This window comes from Hyperolius riggenbachi, chromosome 2 (assembly GCF_040937935.1).
Source record: "Hyperolius riggenbachi isolate aHypRig1 chromosome 2, aHypRig1.pri, whole genome shotgun sequence".
NCBI classification, from domain to species: domain Eukaryota; kingdom Metazoa; phylum Chordata; class Amphibia; order Anura; family Hyperoliidae; genus Hyperolius; species Hyperolius riggenbachi.
Window position 1 is genome coordinate 380,896,539 of NC_090647.1, and position 23,911 is coordinate 380,920,449.

Here is a 23,911-nt window from a genome sequence, read left to right on the forward strand (position 1 = left end):
GAGCTCTCCAAGACGGGAGGAGTCAGACTGACAGTAGGAAGGTATATCTGAAAGTGACCCTCAAGAGGAAGGATCGCTAACAGAGCGAGGAACCGCCTCTAACGGTAAGGTCGGTTCTCGAGGTCGGACAAGCCAGGTCGTACACACACGGACAGATAAAGTACAAGATCAGGAGTCAAAGGCGGAGTCAAAGTACAGGCAGGGTTCAGCAACGAGGTATCAGATATATCGGGGTACAAAATCAGGAGGCAGAAACAGAGTCAAGGAACGAGCCGGGGTTCGGCAACAGAGTATCAGAAATATCGAGGTACAAGATCAGAGTACAGGAGGATAGTCAAAGCAGGCAAAAGTCATAACATATAATCACAATCAAACTAGTACTTTAGCTATCAACAGAATCTAGCTAAGTGTAGGATTACAGCTCCAGCTGGTCCCGGCACACTTAAGGATCTGACTACAGGTCTGAGTGCTCCCACATATGTGATCGCACGCCAGACAAAGAGCAAGTGAACAACCAGCAGTATATATACTCTAGGACCTTTCCAGGACCTCCCAAATTGCTGGTCCAATGAGAGCAGTGGAATTTGTCAGCTGACCCAGCTGGTCAGCCGACACCCTTCTAACTGCTATTTAAACTCTGCCTCTGTGCTCGCGCGCGTGTAAGTCTGAATCCTGGTGGACTATCAGTCCCAGCCACACCAGTACTGTCATGCAATGTATCTAGTGCGGGGGCCGCCTCTGATGCGGATTCCGCCGTTACCAATGCGGATTCCGCCGCACTGCCCATGCGGCATGCAGCGTTTTTTCCGCGTTGTGATGCCATGCTGGACGCGGAAACAGCCGCCTCACCTCGAGAGACGGCGGCTTTTCCGCGTTTCCTCACAGTACCCCCCTCCCGAGGAGTGGACTCCGGACAACTCCTACCAGGTTTCTCGGGATGTAAGGCGTGAAATTCCCTCCTTAATTCTTCCGCATGCATGCGACTCCCCGGTACCCATTGTCTCTCCTCAATGCCGTACCCTTTCCAATGTACGAGATATTGTACCGAGTTTTGTACAACGCGTGAATCTAAAATCTTTTCTACCTCGTACTCAGGTTGGTCATCCACCAACACAGGAGGAGGAGGAGTGGGACCCACATGGACTGCTGGCTTAAGCAGGGATACGTGGAAGGACCTTACCCCACGCATGCTAGCGGGAAGATCAACAGCGTAAGTGACGTTGTTGATCCTTCTGGCTATCGGGAAAGGCCCGACAAACCTGGTACCCAACTTGTCTGAGGGCTGTTTCAGGGCCAAGTGACGTGTGGATACCCAAACCAAGTCTCCTGGTTGGAATCTCCACTCCAAAGACCGTTTCTTGTCAGCTTGACCCTTCTGACTCAGAAACGCCTTTTCCAAGCTGTCTCTCACCGTCCGCCAAATGTCTTTAAAAGACCTTTGCCAAGCCTCCAGAGCTGGAAACGGAGTGGAGGCCACTGGTAACGGTGAAAATTTGGGCAATCTTCCAGACACAACCTGGAACGGAGAAAATCCAGTGGAAGAACTTTTCAAATTGTTTTGTGCAAATTCTGCAAAGGGCAGAAATTTGACCCAGTCATTCTGCGCCTCTGCAACGTAGCATCTCAAAAACTGCTCTAACGACTGGTTGACCCTCTCCGTCTGACCGTTGGTCTGTGGGTGGTAGCCCGATGAAAACGACAGCTTCATGCCCATTTGATGACAGAATGCCCTCCAGAATTTAGATACGAATTGGACTCCCCGATCGGACACTATGTTTTCCGGAATGCCGTGTAACCGGAACACGTGTTTGATAAACAAGTCAGCCAATTCCTGGGCCGAGGGGAGTCCTTTCAAGGGCACAAAATGGGCCATCTTGCTGAAGCGGTCGACTACCACCCAAATGACCGACATGCCCTCTGATCTGGAGAGCTCACCCACAAAATCCATGGACAAGTGGGTCCATGGTTCATTCGGGGTGGGTAAAGGCTGCAACCTCCCTACAGGTGCCAGCCGGGAGGGTTTGCTTTTAGCACATACCGCACAATCCTTAACAAATTCTTTGCAGTCGGCTGCCAGAGACGGCCACCAAGCGCACCTGGCCACAAGATCCTGCGTTCTAGATGCCCCAGGATGTCCCGCATTCTTGTGCGAATGGAATATCTGTAGCACCCGGAGACGGAATGGCAGAGGCACAAATAAAACCCCCTCAGGCTTCCCCTCAGGGACATCCTGCTGAAAAGGACTCAAGGTCTCTGTCCAGTCTTCCCAAGTCTCTGTTACGGCCAGCACCAAATTTTGTGGGACAATGGTCTCTGGGGCAGAAGGCTGTGCTGTCTCCAACTCAAAGCATCTGGACAGGGCATCTGCCTTAATGTTCTTGCTACCCGGGGTATACGTAATTATGAACCTGAACCTCGAAAAAAACAAAGACCATCGAGCCTGACGGGGACTTAATCTCTTAGCCCCCTCGATGTATTCTAGATTCTTGTGATCCGTGTATACAGTAATTGTATGTTCTGCTCCTTCCAGCCAGTGACGCCACTCCTCAAAGGCAAGTTTAATGGCTAAGAGCTCTCTGTTGCCCATATCGTAGTTTCTCTCTGCCGGAGAGAACCTACGAGAGAAATACGCACAAGGGTGTAGCCTTCCCTGCAAGCCTGACCGCTGAGACAGCACAGCCCCTACCCCAACCTCCGAGGCGTCTACCTCAACAATAAAAGGATAAGAGGTGTCTACATGTCTCAGGATGGGTGCGGAACAAAACAAATCTTTTAAAGTGGAGAAAGCACTTAATGCATCAGGAGACCAGTGGGTGGTATCTGCCCCTTTTTTCGTAAGACAGGTGAGGGGTGCGATAACCGTGGAATACCCCTTTATGAACCTTCTATAATAATTCGCAAAGCCTAAAAACCGCTGTAAAGACTTCAACCCAACCGGCTGAGGCCATTCCAAAACAGCGGAGACTTTGGCGGGGTCCATAGACAGGCCCGTGGTGGAAATTATGTACCCCAGAAAGGCGACAGATGTGACTTCAAAAATACACTTCTCAATCTTAGCATAAAGTGAGTTTTGTCTTAATTTGTTGAGTACAAATTTCACATGTATTCTGTGCTCAGAGAGGTTGTTGGAGAAAACAAGTATATCGTCTAGATAGACCAGCACAAATCTCCCCAACACCTCTCTGAAGACCTCGTTGATGAGTTCCTGGAAAACGGCCGGGGCATTACATAACCCAAAGGGCATCACCAGATACTCGTAATGCCCGTCTGGCGTGTTAAAGGCCGTTTTCCACTCATCGCCCTTTCTAATGCGCACCAGGTTGTACGCGCCCCGTAAATCCAGCTTTGAGAAGATCTTAGCATCGGTGACCTGCGTAAATAAATCGTCTATCAGGGGTAACGGATAGCGATTCTTTACCGTGATCTTATTTAGTCCCCGGTAATCAATACAGGGCCGCAGGCCCCCGTCTTTCTTTTTAACGAAAAAGAAACCTGCTCCAGCAGGCGATCGGGACGGCCGGATGAAGCCTTTGGCTAAATTGTCACGGATATATTCCTTCATAGCCAATTTCTCTGGCCCAGATACATTGTACAAATGACCCCGAGGGGGCATACAACCTGAACGTATATCAATGGGGCAATCGAAAGAGCGATGTGGGGGTAACTTGTCTGCAGCCTTGGGACAGAATACATCAGAATATTCCACATATTGCTCAGGTACCCCCTGAACATGAACCCTGGTTTGGCCCAATGTCACCTTCCCTAAACATCGCTGAAAGCAGTGTGCTGACCAAGAAATTAGTTGGCCGGTGGCCCAATCAATGTGTGGAGAATGAAGGTGCAACCATGGCATGCCGAGTATAATGGTGGAGGTTGTCATATGCAACACAAAGAACTGTAACTTTTCCCAGTGCAGTACCCCTATGGTGACCCCCACCTCTGGTGTCTGAGACAGTGGGTGATTCCCTTGCAGAGGAGAGTCATCCTGTAACGTTCGGTGAAGCACAGAGAGGTCTGATTACCGGTGAACTGCAGTATCACGGGAAATACAGACGTATATCAGATTATATGTGATCTGCAGTATCACCGATAATCCAATATACTAGCTAACCTCTGGTCACCTGAGTAGAGTGTAGTGATTGGTGCAACAGTAATACGGAGGACAAGCCTCAGTGCAGTAAGGAAAACTGCACAGATTCCTTCCACAGGTCTGAGCTCTCCGAGACGGGAGGAGTCAGATTTACAGTGGGAAGGAAAGTCCAAAAGTGACACTCAGGCGTAAGTGTCACTAACGGGACAAAGAACCGCCTCCAATCGTGAGGTCGGTTCTCGAGGTCGGGCAAGCCAAGTCGTTAACACACTGACAGATAAGGTACAGAAACAGTAGGCAGAGGCGGAGTCTAGGTACAGGCAGGGTTCGGCAACAGGTATCAGAAATATCGGAGTACAAAATCAGGAGGCAGAGGCGGAGTCTAGGTACAGGCAGGGTTCGGCAACAGGTATCAGAAATAACGAGGTACAAGGTCAGAGTTCAGACGGATAGTCGAGGCAGGCAAAGGTCATAACATATAATCACAATCAAACTAGTACTTTAAGCTATCAACAGAATCTAACTTAGTGTAGGATTACAGCTCCTGCTGGTCCCGGCACACTAACGGATCTGACTAACGGATCTGGGTGCTCCCACATATGTGAACGCAACGCCAGACACGGAACAACTGAACCACCAGCAGTATATATACCCTAAGTGCCTCCCCAGCACCTCCCTAAGTGGAGGACCAATAGGGAGAGGTACTGGAGTCAGCTGACCAGCCTGGTCAGCTGACTCCCTTCAATGTGTCATAAATGATTCCCTGAGTGCGCGCGCGCGCGTCACTCTAAAACCCGAGGGACTACGAGTCCCAGCCACAGCAGCCCTGCTCTGTGCCCCCAATGCGGAGGCATGCGGCCCAACCGCCGCGTCTGACGCGGCGGTTTCTACGCGCTCCGCATGCCTCTGCACGGGGACAGCCGCCCCACGCTGAGAGGAGGCGACTGCCTCTCCGTGCATGAGGCTACTGTCTGCGGGAGGAGCCGCCCGCCGCTGGCTCATGGCGGCGGCTCCTCCGCGCTTTCTCACAGTACCCCCCCCCCGAGGAGTGGACTCCGGACAGCTCCTTCCAGGTTTCTCTGGGTGTACAGCATGAAATTCTCTCACTAACTCATCTGCATGCATGCGGTTCCCAGGTACCCATTGCCTCTCTTCAATGCCATACCCCTTCCAATGTACGAGATACTGCACCGAGTTCTGAACCATACGTGAATCTATGATTTTTTCTATCTCATATTCGGGTTGAGCATCGACTAAGACAGGAGGAGGAGGAGTGGGACCCCCCTGGACTGCGGGTTTGAGAAGTGATACATGAAAAGACCTCACTCCCCGCATGCTGGTGGGGAGATCAATGGTATATGTGACATTGTTGATCTTCTTAGTCACAGGGAAGGGGCCCACGAACCTGGGACCAAGTTTGTCAGAGGGTTGTTTCAGAGCCAAATGACGTGTAGAGACCCAAACCATGTCTCCAGGTTTGAAGTGCCACTCTACTGAACGTCTTTTATCAGCTTGACCCTTCTGATTAACAAAAGCTTTTCGTAAATTATCCCCCACTGTGCGCCAAATCTCTTTGAAAGATCTCTGCCAGGCTTCCAAAACTGGAAACGGAGAGGAGACCACAGGTAATGGTGAGAACTTGGGCAATCTTCCAGACACCACCTGGAACGGAGAGAATCCGGTGGAGGAGCTTTTTAAATTGTTCTGTGCGAACTCCGCGAAAGGCAGAAATTTGACCCAGTCGTTCTGTGTCTCCGCAACATAGCACCTCAAGAATTGCTCCAAAGACTGATTGATTCTCTCCGTTTGCCCATTGGTCTGTGGGTGGTAGCCCGATGAAAATGACAGCTTCATACCCATTAGTTGGCAGAATGCCCTCCAAAATTTAGAAATGAACTGGACTCCCCGATCCGACACTATGTTCTCCGGAATACCGTGCAGCCGGAACACATGTGTGATAAACAAATCAGCCAATTCCTGGGCCGAGGGGAGACCTTTCAAGGGCACGAAATGGGCCATTTTACTGAAGCGGTCGACTACCACCCAAATGACCGACATGCCTTCTGACTTGGGAAGTTCACCTACAAAATCCATGGACAAATGGGTCCATGGCTCACTCGGGGTGGGCAAAGGCTGCAAGGTACCCACAGGTGCCAGCCGGGAGGGTTTACTCTTGGCACAAACCGCACATTCCCTCACGAATTCCTTGCAATCAGCTGCCAAGGAAGGCCACCAAGCACATCTGGCTACCAGATCCTGTGTTCTAGATGCTCCAGGATGCCCAGCATTCTTATGTGTATGGAACATCTCTAGAACCTGAAGACGGAACGGTAGCGGAATGAACAACACTCCTGCGGGCTTTCCTTCTGGAATGTCTTGTTGGAAGGGAATTAAAGTTCCCTTCCAATCCTCCCAAGTCTCTGTTGCGGCCAGTACCAACCTTTGGGGAATAATAGTCTCTGGAATGGAGGACTGTGCTGTCTCTGACTCAAAGCACCTGGACAAGGCATCCGCCTTAGTATTCTTGCTACCCGGTGTATACGTAATAATGAAAGAGAATCGAGAAAAAAATAATGACCAGCGAGCCTGGCGTGGGCTCAACCTCTTAGCTCCCTCGATGTATTCTAAATTTTTATGGTCAGTGTAAACCGTGACCGTATGCTCCGCTCCCTCTAACCAGTGTCGCCATTCCTCAAAGGCTAACTTAATGGCTAAGAGTTCTCTGTTGCCGATATCGTAGTTTTTTTCCGCAGGGGAGAATCTGCGGGAGAAGTAGGCACATGGGTGCATTCTACCCTGCAAGCCAGATCGCTGAGACAGCACAGCCCCCACCCCGACCTCTGAGGCATCCACCTCAACAATAAAAGGAAAGGACGTATCCACATGTCTGAGGATGGGTGCAGAACAAAATAATCCCTTCAGGGTGGCAAAAGCCTGTAACGCCTCGGGAGACCAGTGAGTTGTATCTGCACCCTTCTTAGTGAGGCTGGTAAGTGGAGAAACCACCGAAGAGTACCCCCTTATAAACCTCCTATAATAGTTGGCAAAGCCAAGAAACCGCTGAAGCGATTTCAAGCCTACCGGCTGAGGCCATTCTAACACAGCGGAGACCTTGGCCGGATCCATGGACAGGCCTGTAGTAGAGATTATGTATCCCAGGAAAGCGACAGATGTTACCTCGAAGATACATTTTTCTAACTTTGCATACAATAGATTCTGCCTTAGTCTGTTCAAAACGAACCTCACGTGGGTTCTATGTTCAGAGAGACTGTTGGAGAAAATCAGGATATCGTCTAGATAAACTAGAACAAATCTTCCCAACACCTCTCTGAAGACCTCGTTGATGAGTTCCTGGAAGACGGCCGGGGCATTACATAACCCGAAGGGCATTACCAGGTACTCGTAATGCCCGTCTGGTGTATTAAAGGCCGTCTTCCATTCATCGCCCTTTCTTATGCGTACCAAGTTGTACGCACCCCTGCAAATCCAATTTAGAAAAGATCTGGGCGCCAGTAATTTGTGTAAAAAGATCGTCTATCAAGGGTAGCGGATAGCGATTCTTTACTGTAATCTTGTTGAGACCGCGGTAGTCAATGCAAGGCCGCAGACCTCCGTCTTTCTTTTTTACAAAGAAGAAGCCTGCCCCAGCAGGCGACCGGGACGGCCGAATAAAGCCTTTGGCCAGATTCTCCCTAATGTACTCCTGCATCGCCAATTTTTCGGGCCCCGACAAATTGTACAACCGACCCCGGGGGGGTACACAACCAGAACGGAGGTCAATGGGACAGTCGAAAGGGCGATGTGGAGGCAATTTATCGGCAGCTTTAGGGCAGAAAACATCCGAATATTCAGCATACTGGTCTGGAACCCCCTCCACCTGAATTCTGGTCTGCCCCAATGTTAGCTTCCCCAAACACTGATGAAAACAATGGGGAGACCAGGAGGTTAACTGACCCGTGGCCCAGTCGATGTGTGGTGAATGGACTTGCAACCACGGTATGCCTAAGATAATAGTGGAGGTTGACATGTGCAGTACAAAAAATTGTAGCTCTTCCCCATGCAGAACCCCTATGGTAAGTCTCACCATCGGAGTCTGTGACAGGGAACGATTCCGTTGCAGAGGGGAATCGTCCACTGCCGTAACCTGAATGGGGGGTCTCACAGGAGTGAGTGGGAGGCCCAACTCCTGAGCAAATTCGAAGTTCATAAAATTAGCCGCTGAGCCAGAGTCAATAAAGGCTTCGGTGGCTACAGATTTATTCTCCCATGTAACCGTACAAGGGAGAAGTAATTTCTTCTCTTTAAGGGGTGCAATTTGCGTGCCCAGGGTGTCACCCCCCACTACTCCTAGGCAAACTCGTTTCCCGACTTGTTAGGGCAGTTTCGCACTCTATGTCCTGCCGCTGCACAGTACAGGCACAGCTGTTCTGTCATTCGTCGCCTTCGTTCTACCTGGGTCAGTCTTGACCGACCAATCTGCATTGGTTCGGGCGGTGGCAAGGCCGGGGAGGGTGTGATAGGCGGAGACGGTGCCACTAGGGGTGTAGCGGATGGTGCCGCGTATGATGTCACCCTGACCCGGTGACTGCCCCTAGCCTGCCTCTGGTGGCGCAACCTGCGATCCACTCGAATGGCCGAAGATATGGCCTCATCAACCGTCTTGGGCTCAGGCACGGTTAACATTAAGTCAGAGACCTCCTCCGACAACCCAGACAAGAAGTAATCCATTAAGGCAAAGTTGTCAAACCTAGAAGTGACTGACCACCTGCGGAACTCCGCCGCATAATCCTCGACCGAACCTCTGCCTTGCCGCAAAAGTTTGAGCTTCCGCTCTGAGGTCGCAGCAAGGTCAGGGTCATCGTAGATTATGGCCATGGCCTTAAAGAACTCGTCTACCGAGGTTAGAGCGGTATCGGTGGGACGCAGGTTATATGCCCAGGACTGGGAGTCCCCAGTCAACAAGGTTTTAATAAAGATGACCCGTTGGGTCTCAGTCCCCGAGGATCGGGGTCTCAATTCAAAATATGACAACACTCTACTCCTGAAATTCCGGAAGTCAGACTTGTGGCCGGAAAACTTATCAGGCACAGGCATGCGTATGTCATCACTAGGAGGGGAACGTACTGAATCCACTGACGTCTGAAGGGTTTTCACAGAGCCTGATAAGGCATCGATTAGGGCTTTGTGCTGGCCCAGTGCTTGATGAATGTTATCCACCGAAGTGGCAAGCACCGTCAGAGGATCAGCGCGTGATTCCATCTGTTTTGTGGTCTGGCGTTCTGTAACGTTCGGTGAAGCACAGAGAGGTCTGATTACCGGTGAACTGCAGTATCACGGGAAATACAGACGTATATCAGATTATATGTGATCTGCAGTATCACCGATAATCCAATATACTAGCTAACCTCTGGTCACCTGAGTAGAGTGTAGTGATTGGTGCAACAGTAATACGGAGGACAAGCCTCAGTGCAGTAAGGAAAACTGCACAGATTCCTTCCACAGGTCTGAGCTCTCCGAGACGGGAGGAGTCAGACTTACAGTGGGAAGGAAAGTCCGAAAGTGACACTCAGGCGTAAGTGTCACTAACGGGACAAAGAACCGCCTCCAATCGTGAGGTCGGTTCTCGAGGTCGGGCAAGCCAAGTCGTTAACACACTGACAGATAAGGTACAGAAACAGTAGGCAGAGGCGGAGTCTAGGTACAGGCAGGGTTCGGCAACAGGTATCAGAAATATCGGAGTACAAAATCAGGAGGCAGAGGCGGAGTCTAGGTACAGGCAGGGTTCGGCAACAGGTATCAGAAATAACGAGGTACAAGGTCAGAGTTCAGACGGATAGTCGAGGCAGGCAAAGGTCATAACATATAATCACAATCAAACTAGTACTTTAAGCTATCAACAGAATCTAACTTAGTGTAGGATTACAGCTCCTGCTGGTCCCGGCACACTAACGGATCTGACTAACGGATCTGGGTGCTCCCACATATGTGAACGCAACGCCAGACACGGAACAACTGAACCACCAGCAGTATATATACCCTAAGTGCCTCCCCAGCACCTCCCTAAGTGGAGGACCAATAGGGAGAGGTACTGGAGTCAGCTGACCAGCCTGGTCAGCTGACTCCCTTCAATGTGTCATAAATGATTCCCTGAGTGCGCGCGCGCGCGTCACTCTAAAACCCGAGGGACTACGAGTCCCAGCCACAGCAGCCCTGCTCTGTGCCCCCAATGCGGAGGCATGCGGCCCAACCGCCGCGTCTGACGCGGCGGTTTCTACGCGCTCCGCATGCCTCTGCACGGGGACAGCCGCCCCACGCTGAGAGGAGGCGACTGCCTCTCCGTGCATGAGGCTACTGTCTGCGGGAGGAGCCGCCCGCCGCTGGCTCATGGCGGCGGCTCCTCCGCGCTTTCTCACACATCCACTGCCGTAACCTGGATGGGTGGTTGTACTGGTGTGAGCGGAATACACAATCTCTTAGCAAACTCAGAATCCATAAAATTTGCCGCGGAGCCTGAATCGATAAAGGCTTCCGTGACCTCAGTCTTATCTTCCCATGTAACGGTACAGGGAAGAAGCAATCGTTTTTCTTCTAGGGGTAAAAGTCGGACGCCCACGGTGTTACCCCCCACCACTCCTAAGCGGCAGCGTTTTCCCGGCTTATTGGGGCAGTTCTGTACTATATGCCCCCCTTCACCGCAGTACAAACACAGCTGTTCGGTCATTCTCCGTCTTCGCTCTACCTGGGTTAATTTTGACCGAGCAATCTGCATCGGCTCGGAAGGAGGCAAGACAGGAGAAGGTGAAATAGTAGTAGGTGGAGTCACTGGGACCGTGGTGTAAGATACCCCTCTGAGACGGGAACTACCCCTGGTCTGTTTTTGGTAGCGCAGCCTGCGGTCGATTCGGATGGCCGCTGAGATGGCCTCATCGACTGTTCTGGGCTCGGGCTGGCTTAACATCAAATCAGAGACCTCATCGGACAGCCCTGACAAGAAATGATCTAATAGGGCATAGGTGTCCCACCTGGCCGTAACTGACCACCTCCTAAACTCGGCCGCGTAATCTTCGACCGGACCTTCGCCTTGACGCAAAAGCTTGAGCTTCCGCTCAGAAGTCGAGGCAAGGTCCGGATCGTCGTAAATTACTGCCATAGCTTTAAAAAATTCCTCTACAGAGGTAAGAGCTTTGTCTCCGGCGGGCAGGCTATACGTCCAAGACTGGGAGTCGCCGGACAACAAAGTTTTAATAAACGTGACCCTCTGGGTCTCAGTACCCGAAGATTGGGGTCTCAACTCAAAATAGGACAACACCCTACTCCTAAAATTCCGGAAGTCAGATCTGTGGCCGGAAAAGCTTTCAGGTACAGGCATACGTATGTCAGAGCTAGGAGAGGATCGCACATGATCCACTGATGTCTGGAGGGTTTGTACAGACCCTGATAGGGCATCAATAAGAGTTATGTGAGTGCCCAGTACTTGATTGATGTTGTCCACCGAAGCGGCAAGTACACCCAGACAATCAGTGTTTGCGTCCATTTTGTATTTGGTCTGGCGTTCTGTAACGATCGGTGGGCGCAGAGAGTATCTGATTACCGGTGATCTGCAGTATCCCTGGAAATACAGATATATACCAGATTATAAGTGATCTGCAGTCTCACCGATAATCCGATATACAAACTAACCTCTGTTCACCTGAGTAGAGTGTAGTGTTTGGTGTAACAGTAACACTTAGAGGACAAGGCCTCAATGCAGCAAGGAGTACTGCACAGATTCCTTCCGCAGACCTGAGCTCTCCAAGACGGGAGGAGTCAGACTGACAGTAGGAAGGTATATCTGAAAGTGACCCTCAAGAGGAAGGATCGCTAACAGAGCGAGGAACCGCCTCTAACGGTAAGGTCGGTTCTCGAGGTCGGACACGCCAGGTCGTACACACACGGACAGATAAAGTACAAGATCAGGAGTCAAAGGCGGAGTCAAAGTACAGGCAGGGTTCAGCAACGAGGTATCAGATATATCGGGGTACAAAATCAGGAGGCAGAAACAGAGTCAAGGAACGAGCCGGGGTTCGGCAACAGAGTATCAGAAATATCGAGGTACAAGATCAGAGTACAGGAGGATAGTCAAAGCAGGCAAAAGTCATAACATATAATCACAATCAAACTAGTACTTTAGCTATCAACAGAATCTAGCTAAGTGTAGGATTACAGCTCCAGCTGGTCCCGGCACACTTAACCTGCCTGGCGTTCTATTAAGATCGCCAGGCAGGCTGCGGGAGGGTTTTTTTTTAATAAAAAAAAAACTATTTCATGCAGCCAACTGAAAGTTGGCTGCATGAAAGCCCACTAGAGGGCGCTCCGGAGGCGATCTTCCGATCGCCTCCGGCGCCCAGAATAAACAAGGAAGGCCGCAATGAGCGGCCTTCCTTGTTTTGCTTACATCGTCGCCATAGCGACGAGCGGAGTGACGTCATCGACGTCAGCCGACGTCCTGACGTCAGCCGCCTCCGATCCAGCCCTTAGCGCTGGCCGGAACTTTTTGTTCCGGCTACGCTGGGCTCAGGCGGCTAGGGGGGCCCTCTTTCGCCGCTGCTCGCGGCGGATCGCCGCAGAGCGGCGGCGATCAGGCAGCACACGCGGCTGGCAAAGTGCCGGCTGCGTGTGCTGCTTTTTATTTGAGCCAAATCGGCCCAGCAGGGCCTGAGCGGCAGGCTCCGGCGGTACTGGACGAGCTGAGCTCGTCCAGACCGCCCAGCAGGTTAAGGATCTGACTACAGGTCTGAGTGCTCCCACATATGTGATCGCACGCCAGACAAAGAGCAAGTGAACAACCAGCAGTATATATACTCTAGGACCTTTCCAGGACCTCCCTAATTGCTGGTCCAATGAGAGCAGTGGAATTTGTCAGCTGACCCAGCTGGTCAGCCGACACCCTTCTAACTGCTATTTAAACTCTGCCTCTGTGCTCGCGCGCGTGTAAGTCTGAATCCTGGTGGACTATCAGTCCCAGCCACACCAGTACTGTCATGCAATGTATCTAGTGCGGGGGCCGCCTCTGATGCGGATTCCGCCGTTACCAATGCGGATTCCGCCGCACTGCCCATGCGGCATGCGGCGTTTTTTCCGCGTTGTGACGCCATGCTGGACGCGGAAACAGCCGCCTCACCTCGAGAGACGGCGGCTTTTCCGCGTTTCCTCACAATAGGAAGCAGAGATGTAGTGACAATAGAGTTTGGTGCAACAGTAGAGGGTAGATCTCACCAGAGTGGCTGGAGAGAACTACCAGAGGAAATGGCAGATAGTTTGACTAAACCTCACCAGTGGAGCTGGTGGGTACTGTCTGCAACCAATCTGTGCTAGGCCCCACCAGAGGAGCTGGAGGGTACTAGCCAAGATAGAAGCTGGGTAGCTAGGAGCCCACACCAGAGGGGCTGGTGAGCGCTATCAGCAACAGTAACTAAATAGTAGCTAGACCTCACCAGAGGGGCTGGTGGGTACTATCAGAGCACCTCTCTAGTGACAAGGGCTCAGTGGAGAGTAGAAGGGTCAGAAAGGTAAGGTTCAGCAACAGACAGGCTGGTACAGTACAAAATCAGAAGGCAAGAGAATAGTAATGATTCAGGCAGAGGTTTGGCAACTTAGATCAGATGGGCAGAAGTACAGAAATGTAGAGCAGAATCAGAGTCAGAGATAAGCCAGAGTCGTACACAGAATATCAATAATACAATAAGGCAATAATCCTTGTCTTGTGTGAGATCCCTGGTTTCCTCCCAGATCAAAACACACCAGGACTAGTCTAAGGTCTGAGCGCTAACACTGACGTATTCGCAGCAGACAGTTTGCAAGTGAGCGGAGAACGCTTATGAAGCAGTGAGGAGAGCCCACAGCCACGCCCCTGCCTATCAGCCAATTCCGGCGCCGTGAGTCTCTCCTGACGTCAGCCGACCGGCGGGTCAGCTGACGCTCCTTCTTCCAGCATAAAGGTCCTGTCTCCGCGCGCGCCCGCGTGAGACAGCGACCCTATGAGCAACTGACAGTCCCGTCCCTGGCGTGCTAGATGCCAGCGGAACGGATGAGGCCTCAGTACCGAGAACAAAGGCGGCTACAGAGGTATCCTGCGTACCCGCACCCGCCATCATAGGGGATGTTACAATTGGACACAATGGCCTCAATTCACTAAGCTTTATCGAACGCTTTATCGAACGTTTGATAATTTACCTTATGGGTCAAATCTAATTTTGAATTCACTAAGGTGTTATATATTTATTGAGTATTTTATCGATAAAACACTCGATAAATATATAACCCCTTTAGTGAATTCAAAATTAGATTTTACCCATGAGGTAAATTATCAAATGTTCGATAAAGTGCTTGATAAAGCTTAGTGAATTGAGGCCAATGTGGGCTTCACGACTGCTGTCCGGAACCTCCTGCTGTATGGTGTTTTTTATTACAGCAGTGGTACCAACGCTGGGTGCCATGGCCCGTTACATTGCCTGCTGTCACTCCTCCTCCTTCTGCTGCATTTAACCTCCTGCTGTCTGTGTTCCCGACGCCAGGGTCCACAGAATTATGCGCTGCTGCCATGCGCCACTAGCTATTACGCTATAAATTTAGCTATGCTGTTGAAGAACATTTTTTTGAGTTGAGTTCTGTAAGGGAAAAAATATTAAAGGAAAACTTAAGTCGAAATAAAAAAGATTTTTACTCATCTGGGGCATCCCTCAGCCCCCTGAAGCTGTATGGTGCCCTCGCAGCCTCGCTCCGATCCTCCCGTCCCCGCCGGCGGCTACTTCCGGGTTCGGCGACAGCCGCCGACAGGCTGGGAACGCGAGTGATTCTCCGCGTTCCCAGCCGCTATATCACCCTCTATGCTGCTATAGCGTATATGTTATATGTTATACGCTATAGCAGCATAGAGGGTGATATATTTCCCTTTATAAAAAAATTGCTTTAAGGCCATCCGGATTCGTGATCATGACTATTACCTGAATTACCGATCACGACTCAAATTTGAATCGAATTCTATGGTCGTGATCACGGCCGAATCCGATTTGACCCGGACCCGAATTCGAATGTATTCGAATCAAATTTGGGCACATTCGAGCATGACTGCTCAGCACACATGCAAACTATGTAAATGCGTCCATTCATGGCTACCTCTGTCAAGAATATAGACTGTTGAGGTGTTCTGTATGTTAGCACCAAAGGTGCTCTCTTCAGCAATCAGAGCGAACAGTCAATGCAGCATGGTGAGGTGCTGCTCCAAGTACCATAAGGTGCATAAAACTGGAAGACAAAGATTAGCACACACTCAGAGAGATATACAAAAAATAGGTAAGGCTGCTGGTGGAATGCTCTCGCTGTTTTTGCTGGCTGATGTGCCTGTATGGAATGATCAACAATCTCAATGTGTCCCACTTTGCTGGGTAGCACTACAAAAAGATGGGTGAGCAGCACCAAGCACCAGTTCGAAAATAAAAATAATGTAAATATGACATAATAATATAATAATTGTCTAGATTGTGACGAAGGCATTGAAAAAGGGGTACCACAATTGGAAAGAAAAAAAGAAGATCCTGACAAAACCGCACCACTCGCAAGTATGCAAAAACAATACATCTTCATTCAATACAAAAACATCAAAAAACATTTAAAAACCAAATAACAGGTGGTCTCGTTGCGGGGTACAAATAAAAATATACTATGATGAATAAGAACACCCCACCACAAGGTATAGCTAAATCAATAAACATCCAGGACACACCAGAAACCAACAGGATTTCAATGAAGCAATGTGGATTGTCCAGAATTAAAAAAATGACCATATGTAAACAATATCAAGTCAGTCTCCTGAAGTACAGTACAAGTTGCATGATGACATAATGAATAAAGATAATAAGGGGTTAAATAACCCACTAAGCAAGTAAAGAAAATAGTGAAGCAGTAAAAAAAAAGAATCAGTGTGAAGCAGCTGAGTGGCGCGAGAAGATGATCACTTGATATATAAAGTGTAATGTACAAGCACTGTGAAATACCCAATAGGAAAAATAAGTGAAGCGCTAACTAGCGCTGTGTGGCTGCTTACAGCAAGCTGTAAACTGGCTGAAGCGGAGAAGAGAAAGCGGGACAGAAGTACCCCCAAGTGCAGCAGGAGGAGCGGACTGTGGTGATTGGTGAAACAGGGCAGGGAAGCTTACCGAGTGTTGGGGAGAGCAGCAGGCCACCTGACACTTGGGCGGCTGCCAGAGAGATATATTTGGAGAACGCACTTCTCTTGCTCAGACTGGCCGAAGTTACGGGACCTGTACCAGCGATACAGAAGGCAGAGGAGGACGGCGTGGGAGCGATCTGTGCACATGGGGCTCGAGGAAGCCCCAGGTATGTATAAGGACGTGTTTCCACTTGAGCGGAAACCGCCGTGAATGTGCAGAGTTTCCCCGCAGGCGAATAGTGCGGGGAAACTCTGCCATAGGGTGCAATGGTAACGCCGTCCGAATCGCTACCGCTAGCGATTCGGCTGGCTTTTCTATCCAAATCGGCGTGGGAGGCTGCGGATCCCTTAGCCGTGCATGGTACGGCTGATGGGATTCGTCTGCTTTCCCTGCAGACCCGGAAGAGCCGGCTCACGTCTCGCAGACGTGCGCCGCTTTAGTGGAATCGCGCCCTCAAACTTTTATTTTAGATGGTGTCTGGTGTCTGGTTTCCTTTAAACTAGTGTAGTAGTTTAACTACTTCAGCCCACAGGTTGGCGTAGCTAGGGTTTTCAGCGCCCAGGAAAAAGACTGTTTTTGTGCCCCAATCTGGACAAAATGGGTGGGACACGAATCAGAATGTGGTCAAGGTCATAGGTGGAGTCAAATGTACAAATGCTGTTTAGATAGCCAGATGTGCCCCCTTCCCCCCATAGATATCCAAATGTTCCCCCTTCTTTCCCCATTCAGAAAGCCCCCTTTAGATAGCCAGATGTGCCTCCCTTTAGATAATCAGATGTCCCCCCCCCCCTTTAGATAGCCAGATGTGCCCCGCTTTTTCTGCTGCTGTTAATGCTTCTGCGCTTCTCTGCAGAGGGAGGGAGAGAAGCGGGAGCACTTTAGGCAGCCAGTGAGCCGCCTCTCACACATGTGGGGGAATGGCGACTGTGCTGAGCATCCTCACAGTGCTGCGCCCGGGGACATATGTCCCCCCTTGCCCACCCATAGTAGCTCTGGTTTTCACCTTAAAGAGGAACTGCAGTGAAAATAACATAATGAAAAAAAGTACTTAATTTTTACAATAATTATTTATAAATGATTTAGTCAGTGTTTGCCGATTGTACAATCTTTTCTCTCCCTGATTTACATTCTGAAGTTTATCACGTGGTGACATCTTTACTGCTGGCAGGTGATGTCTGTGGAAAGAGATGCTGCTTTTTTGGCAGTTGGAAACAGCTGTTATTTCCCACAATGCAACAAGGCTCCCATAGTGTGATGTCAGTACCTAGGTGCTGACATCACACTGTAGGAGGGGTTTCACCACAATATCAGCCATACAGAGCCCCCTGATGATCTATTTGAGAAAAGCTAAATATTTCTTGAGGGAAAGGGGGTATCAGCTACTGATTGGGATGAAGTTCAAACCTTGGTTTCAGTTCCTCTTTAACGTGAACTAAGCAGCTCCTGGCTTCAAATAGCTGCAAGGGCTGCCATTGTTCAGAAGCTCAACCCCTGCTGTTTTACTACTAGCATTTTCCAGGGTAGGTGTGAAATCAACTGTAACTGATGTTTTCTGTTTGAAGTACAATGGGGGTTTGTTTGTGGTCAGTTAAGTCTAATGAGGTGATTTCTTATCTGTGTTCCACAATCTCCTGTTCAGTGACCACAGGTCCTTTACGGACGGACAAAGTGGCTATTTTAACCCTTAGATGTAAAAAAATGAGGTAAATTGAAAGATTTTTTTAATAATAAACCACATTTTTAGAATGCATTTTTAATTTGCTATAGAGCTGCCCTGGGTGTTAAAAATGATGCTCGGTTCACATTAAGGACGCAAGCAATTTTCACATTTCAGTGATCCTGCCAATAAATCTTATCACACCTAAATGATCTACTTATCACACCTAAATGATCTACTGTATATCTTGGTTTTTTTCAACATAAATTAGGCTTTTTGTGAGTGATTGTTGTTTTCAGTAATCTAAAGATTGACACATTCAGAACTGATTTAAACATTTTGTCTCATCCAGGCACCACAAAGTAGCTCTGTGATTGGTGCTCAGAAGTTCTATTTATAAATGCAGGAATTACTGAGCGCATACACTTCCTAGTCATTCCATGCACAACTACAGGAAATACACTGACATCTACTGCTGAAAACACTAAAATGCACAGAATTTACCATTAAATAATTAGTACTTATTTTTTGGCATGTACCTCTTGCATATCATCCAGTTTAGTGAAACCAAAGTGCAGTGGTATATTTTTCATATTTAATTTACTAAAAAAAACCTGCTATTCTTTTCAGGCTATTCGGGCAATCAACCGTCGCAATGAAGAAATGACTGCAGAGGAATTCACTGATATGGTTTTTGATAAAATAGACATCAATGGTGATGGTGAGTACTCTTCAAGCCCTATCAATGTCTATGTACCCATAGTAGCTGCAGTGCCTAAGAACAGGTGGGGATCTAGTCTGTCCCTTTTTTGTCTCTACAGTCCTGGCCAAAAGTTTTGAGACTGTCAAAAATATTAGTTTTCACAAAGTTCTGGGCCAAATCCTGACTAATAGTAATCTATTATTTCATAATTACTTCTTTGAGTTTCTCATAGTTGGTTTTTGTTTGTCCATGGGATTAAGATCTGGGGAGTTTCTAGGCCATGGGCCCAAAATTTCAATGTTTTTGTCCCCAAACCACTTAGTTATCACTTTTGCCTTATGACATGGTGCTCCATTGTGCTGGAAAATGCATTGTTCTTCACCAAACTGTTGCTGGATTGTTGGAAGAAGTTGATGTTGGAGGGTGTTTTGGTACCATTCTTTATTCATGGCTGTGTTTTTTGGCAAAAATTGTGAGTGAGCCCACTCCCTTGGATGAGAAGCAACCCCACAAATGAATGGTGGCAGGTGTGAGCACATCTGCACGCACAATGAGGCAAAGACTTTTGGAAGATGGCCTGGTGTCAAGAAGGGCAGCTTCTCTCCCAAAAAAAACATCAGGGACAGATTGATCTTCTGCAGAAAGTATGGTGAATGGACTGCTGAGGACTGGGGCAAAGTCATATTCTTTGATGAATCCCCTTTCCGATTGTTTGAGGCATCTGGAAAAAGGCTTGTCAGGAGAAGAAAAGGTGAGCGCTACCATCAGTCCTGTGTCATGCCAACAGCAAAGCACCCTGAGATCATTCATGTGTGGGGTTGCTTCTCATCCCAGGGAGTGGGCTCACTCACAATTTTTCCAAAAAACACAGCCATGAATAAAGAATGGTACCAAAACACCCTCCAACAGCAACTTTTTCCAGCACGAGCATACGTGGCATAAGGCAAAAGTGATAACTAAGTGGCTCGGGGACCAAAACGTTGAAATTTTGGATCCATGGCCTGGAAACTTCCCAGATCTTAATCCCATTGAGAAGTTGTGGTCATTCCTCAGGAGGCGGGTGGACAAACAAAAACCAACTAATTCTGAGAAACTCAAAGAATTGATTATGACAGAATGGGTTGCTATCAGTCAGGAATTGGCCCAAAAGTTGATTAAGAGCATGCCCAGTCGAATTGCAGAGGTCCTGAAAAAGAAGGGCCAACACTGCAAATACCGACTCTTTGCTAGAGATGGCCCGAACCTCAAATTTTCGGTTTGCGAACTTCCGCAAAAGGTTCGGTTTGCGCGAACTTTTGCAAACTGCAATAGACTTCAGTGGGGATGCGAACTTTGAAAACTGGAAACATTTATGCTGGCCACAAAAGTGATGGAAAAGATGTTTCGAGGGGTCTAACACCTGGAGGGGGGCATGGATGAGTGGGATAGACGCCAAAAGTCCCGGGGAAAAATCTGGATTTGACCAGGGATGAGCAGAAAGTACGCCAGTGCGAATTTACGCATCGTAGGTCGCATCTACGCATCGTAGTTCATAGGTGAAGTTTTAAAACTACGCTTACGAATTTACGCGTAGCGAAGTACCGCTACGCGTAGCTTACGCCCACTATGCGTAGTTAACATGTGTATTGTGTAATGAACTACGAATGCATTTTTTGCGTCTAATTTTACGCGTGCGATTGTATGGTTACAAATTTATGCATTGGAAAGGGGAATATACGCATAGAAGAGGTCCCAGTATAGGCTTTCAAAAAAAAAGAAATGAATGCGTAAAATGTTCTGCATATGGGCATAAGCATCCGCATGCACTACGCTTCGCACTACGCGTAATTGCGTATTTTAACGCGTAGTCTACGAAATGCATACGAAGTGAATATTTGATTTCGAATCCGTAGTTTGGCGAAGCGTAATTGCGTAAAACTACGCGTAGTTCCAGCGTAGCGAAGTTGGCTGACTACGACCATCCCTGGATTTGATGCAAAGCAGAGTTTTAAGGGCAAAAATCACATTGAATGCTAAATTGCAGGCCTAAAGTGCTTTCAAACATCTAGCATGTGCATACATCAATCAGGGAGTGTAATTAGAGTACTGCTTCACACTGACACACCAAACTCACTGTGTAACGCACCGCAAACAGCTGTTTGTGTAGTGACGGCCGTGCTGGACCGGTGCGCACCATGGCCAGAGTGCAGGCCGTGGCGGTGTTCAAGCCCATATGGTCGCCGGGCTGTGGAAGCACAATGATAGAACAACAGTGACTGTCCAGCTGATCAAATTTGGTCTGTCCACAATGAAGCAATGACCTTATTATCTTCTTGTATGTAGGTAGGCAAAGGTAGGTGCCCCAGTATAGGTAGGTAGGCATAGGTAGGTGTCCCAGTATAGGTAGATAGGCATAGGTATGTGTCCCAGTATAGGTAGATAGGCATAGGTAGGTGCCCCAGTAGTTAGCTAGGCATAGGTAGGAGTCCCAGTATAGGTAGGTAGGCATAGGTAGGAGTCCCAGTATAGGTAGGTAGGCATAGGTAGGTGTCCCAGTATAGGTAGATAGGCATAGGTAGGTGTCCCAGTATAGGTAGATAGGCATAGGTAGGTGCCCCAGTAGTTAGCTAGGCATAGGTAGGAGTCACAGTATAGGTAGGTAGGCATAGGTAGAAGTCCCAGTATAGGTAGGCAGGCATAAGTAGGTGTCCCAGTATAGGTAGATAGGCATAGGTAGGTGTCCCAGTATAGGTAGGTGTCCCAGTATAGGTAGATAGGCATAGGTAGGTTGCCCAGTAGTTAGCTAGGCATAGGTAGGAGTCCCAGTATAGGTAGGTAGGCATAGGTAGGCACTGGCGTATTCAGACGGGGGTTACGGATGTATGGACCCCCCCCCCCCCTGAGACTCCTGTACCTTTAAAAAAATTGCCTGAAATCGCTGAAGCGGGCAAGCTGGTAAATATACAAAGGCTTGCCTACTGCAGGGTCTGTGGGAAAAACTCAGCTCTTTCCCTATTGTAAAGACTGCATGTAGACAGCAACATAAGGTATTTCATAGGTTGAAAAGTTTTTGACAGTCCCTAAACTCCAGGAGGGCTGCCTGCAGCTTGTGTGAGAGGCTGACCATCCCTTACATCCTCCACACCCCTATGGACGGTATACCTATAGCATTCCCCTATTCCCACAATCCTCCCCACCATGTTGTTAATGTTTTGTTTTTGTTTTGGCAATGCTAAATGTATTTGGTCCTGCCAATAAAATTTTTGGATTTGGCTGGCAGGGACAGGAGACACATTACATGCAAGTAGCCTGTCTGATGTGGGACTGCAATACAGATACGCTATCTGCTCTATCTCAGTCTCTCCACTCCTCCTCTCTCCGCATTCACCACTGTTTCCCCCCTTCCCCTAGTGCTGGCTGGAAGAGGGGCAATCTCCCCCCAGGCCCCCTTTCATTCAGTGATTTAGGGCTGTTCCGGTGTCTGGTGTATTCAGGTTTGTTGTTGTAAGGCAATGTAAAATACTAGGCTAGCTGATAAAAGTGCAATTAAAGGGCGGGCAAGCTGGTAAATATACATAGCATGATGCAGAGCTTGCCTGGAGGGTCCGTGGGCAAAAATCTGTCTGGTCTCTCCTTATGTTATGACTGCATGTGCTGATAAGGTGTTAAACAAGGTGAAAACTTTTTGACAGTCCCTAGACTGCTTTCTGACTTGTGTGAGAGACCAGCAGGGACATGAGTCCTATTACAGGCAAGTAGCCTATGGGCTTGATTCACAAAGCGGTGCAAACTGTTTAGCACGGGTGTGCTAAACAGTTAGCACGTGAAGTGCCATTCGCGGACTTTTGCGAGCGCAATTTGCCGCAATCGCGCGAACGGCACTTCATGTGCTAACTGTTTAGCACAGCCGTGCTAAACAGTTTGCACCGCTTTGTGAATCAAGCCCTATGTGTGATGTGGGACTGCAATACAGATAAGCTCTCTACTCCATCTCAGGCTATTCTCAATTTCTCTCCACTCCTCCTCTCTCTGGGCTAGTGCACGCCAAAATCACAATAGCAATTATTAACAATTAGTGAGTGCGATTTTGTGAAACGATTTTCAGAGCATGAATGAATCGCTCAAAAAAATGCTACATGCAGTATACTTGTGATTTTGAAAAAATCACAACGCTGCTGTGGGAACACCCTCATAGGGTAACATTAGCCAAGCACTTTTCAAATCACTGTTGATTAGAAAAACGCTCAGAAGCCCTCTTGGTGTGCACCAGCCCTCCTTCATTCACCTTTGTGTCCCTCTTCCCCTAGTGCTGGCTGGCTGTGTCTTCTTTTCATACAGGAAAGTTAAATAAAAGTGCAATCCTGGTGAGGCAAATTATTATTATTATTTAGTATTTATATAGCGCCGCCATCTTCCGCAGATGCATATATCCCTGCATCATATGGGTATCCCTTGCGCTATGTGACACTATGTGGAATATTCCACTGAATTGTCCAAACTAAGTATATCTCCCTTTCCTCTTTTGGGGAGTTGTTCCAGCGCTGTCCCCTGTTCAAATTTGCTGCTAACAGAAGCCCTCAGAAACACTCATGTCCTTGAGTACTTCCAAAGATAGGCAGCTCCGTAATACGCCAGCGCACTTTTGTGCATGGGCAGTATGGAGCCACCTGTATTCGGAAGCACTCGGGGACATAAGTGCTTCTGGACCTTTCAGGAATCCCCCCCTTAAAAATCCGTTTGCCCCTGGTAGGTGCAGGGCCGGGCCGAGGCAGAGGCTGAAGAGGCTCCAGCCTCAGGGCGCAGTGTAGGAGGGGGCGCACAATTCATTCAGCTGTCATTCCTAATTGTGATTGAAGCAGAAAGAAATAAGAAGAGGGCATACATAGCAGTGACTGCAAGCCAGATAACTAGAGATTAAGGTGTTGGGGATGTTGGGGGCCCTGGGGCACCCTTAGTCTAATAGCAATCAGTGTGTGACAGCTGGGGTGGGAGGGATGGAGGGGCGCACTTTGCTGTCTCAGCCTTGGGTGCTGAAGGACCTTGTCCCGGCTCTGGGTAGGTGTCCCAGTATAGGTAGATAGGCATAGGTAGGTGCCCCAGTAGTTAGCTAGGCATAGGTAGGAGTCCCAGTATAGGTAGGTAAGCATAGGTAGGTGTCCCAGTATAGGTAGATAGGCATAGGTAGGTACCCCAGTAGTTAGCTAGGCATTGGTAGGAGTCCCAGTATAGGTAGGTAGGCATAGGTAGGTGCCCTAGTATAGGTAGGTAGGTAC

At 48.8% G+C, this 23,911-nt stretch overlaps 1 protein-coding gene across 1 annotated transcript in view; it reads left to right on the top strand.

Moving 5' to 3' along the window:
• LOC137546840 (guanylyl cyclase-activating protein 1) overlaps positions 1-23,911 on the top strand; it is a 156,147-nt gene that overhangs the window by 62,086 nt on the left and 70,150 nt on the right. The window contains exon 3 of the mRNA XM_068269752.1: positions 18,587-18,677. Coding sequence (XP_068125853.1) covers positions 18,587-18,677 — 91 coding nt within the window. The remainder of the gene's footprint in view (positions 1-18,586; positions 18,678-23,911) is intronic.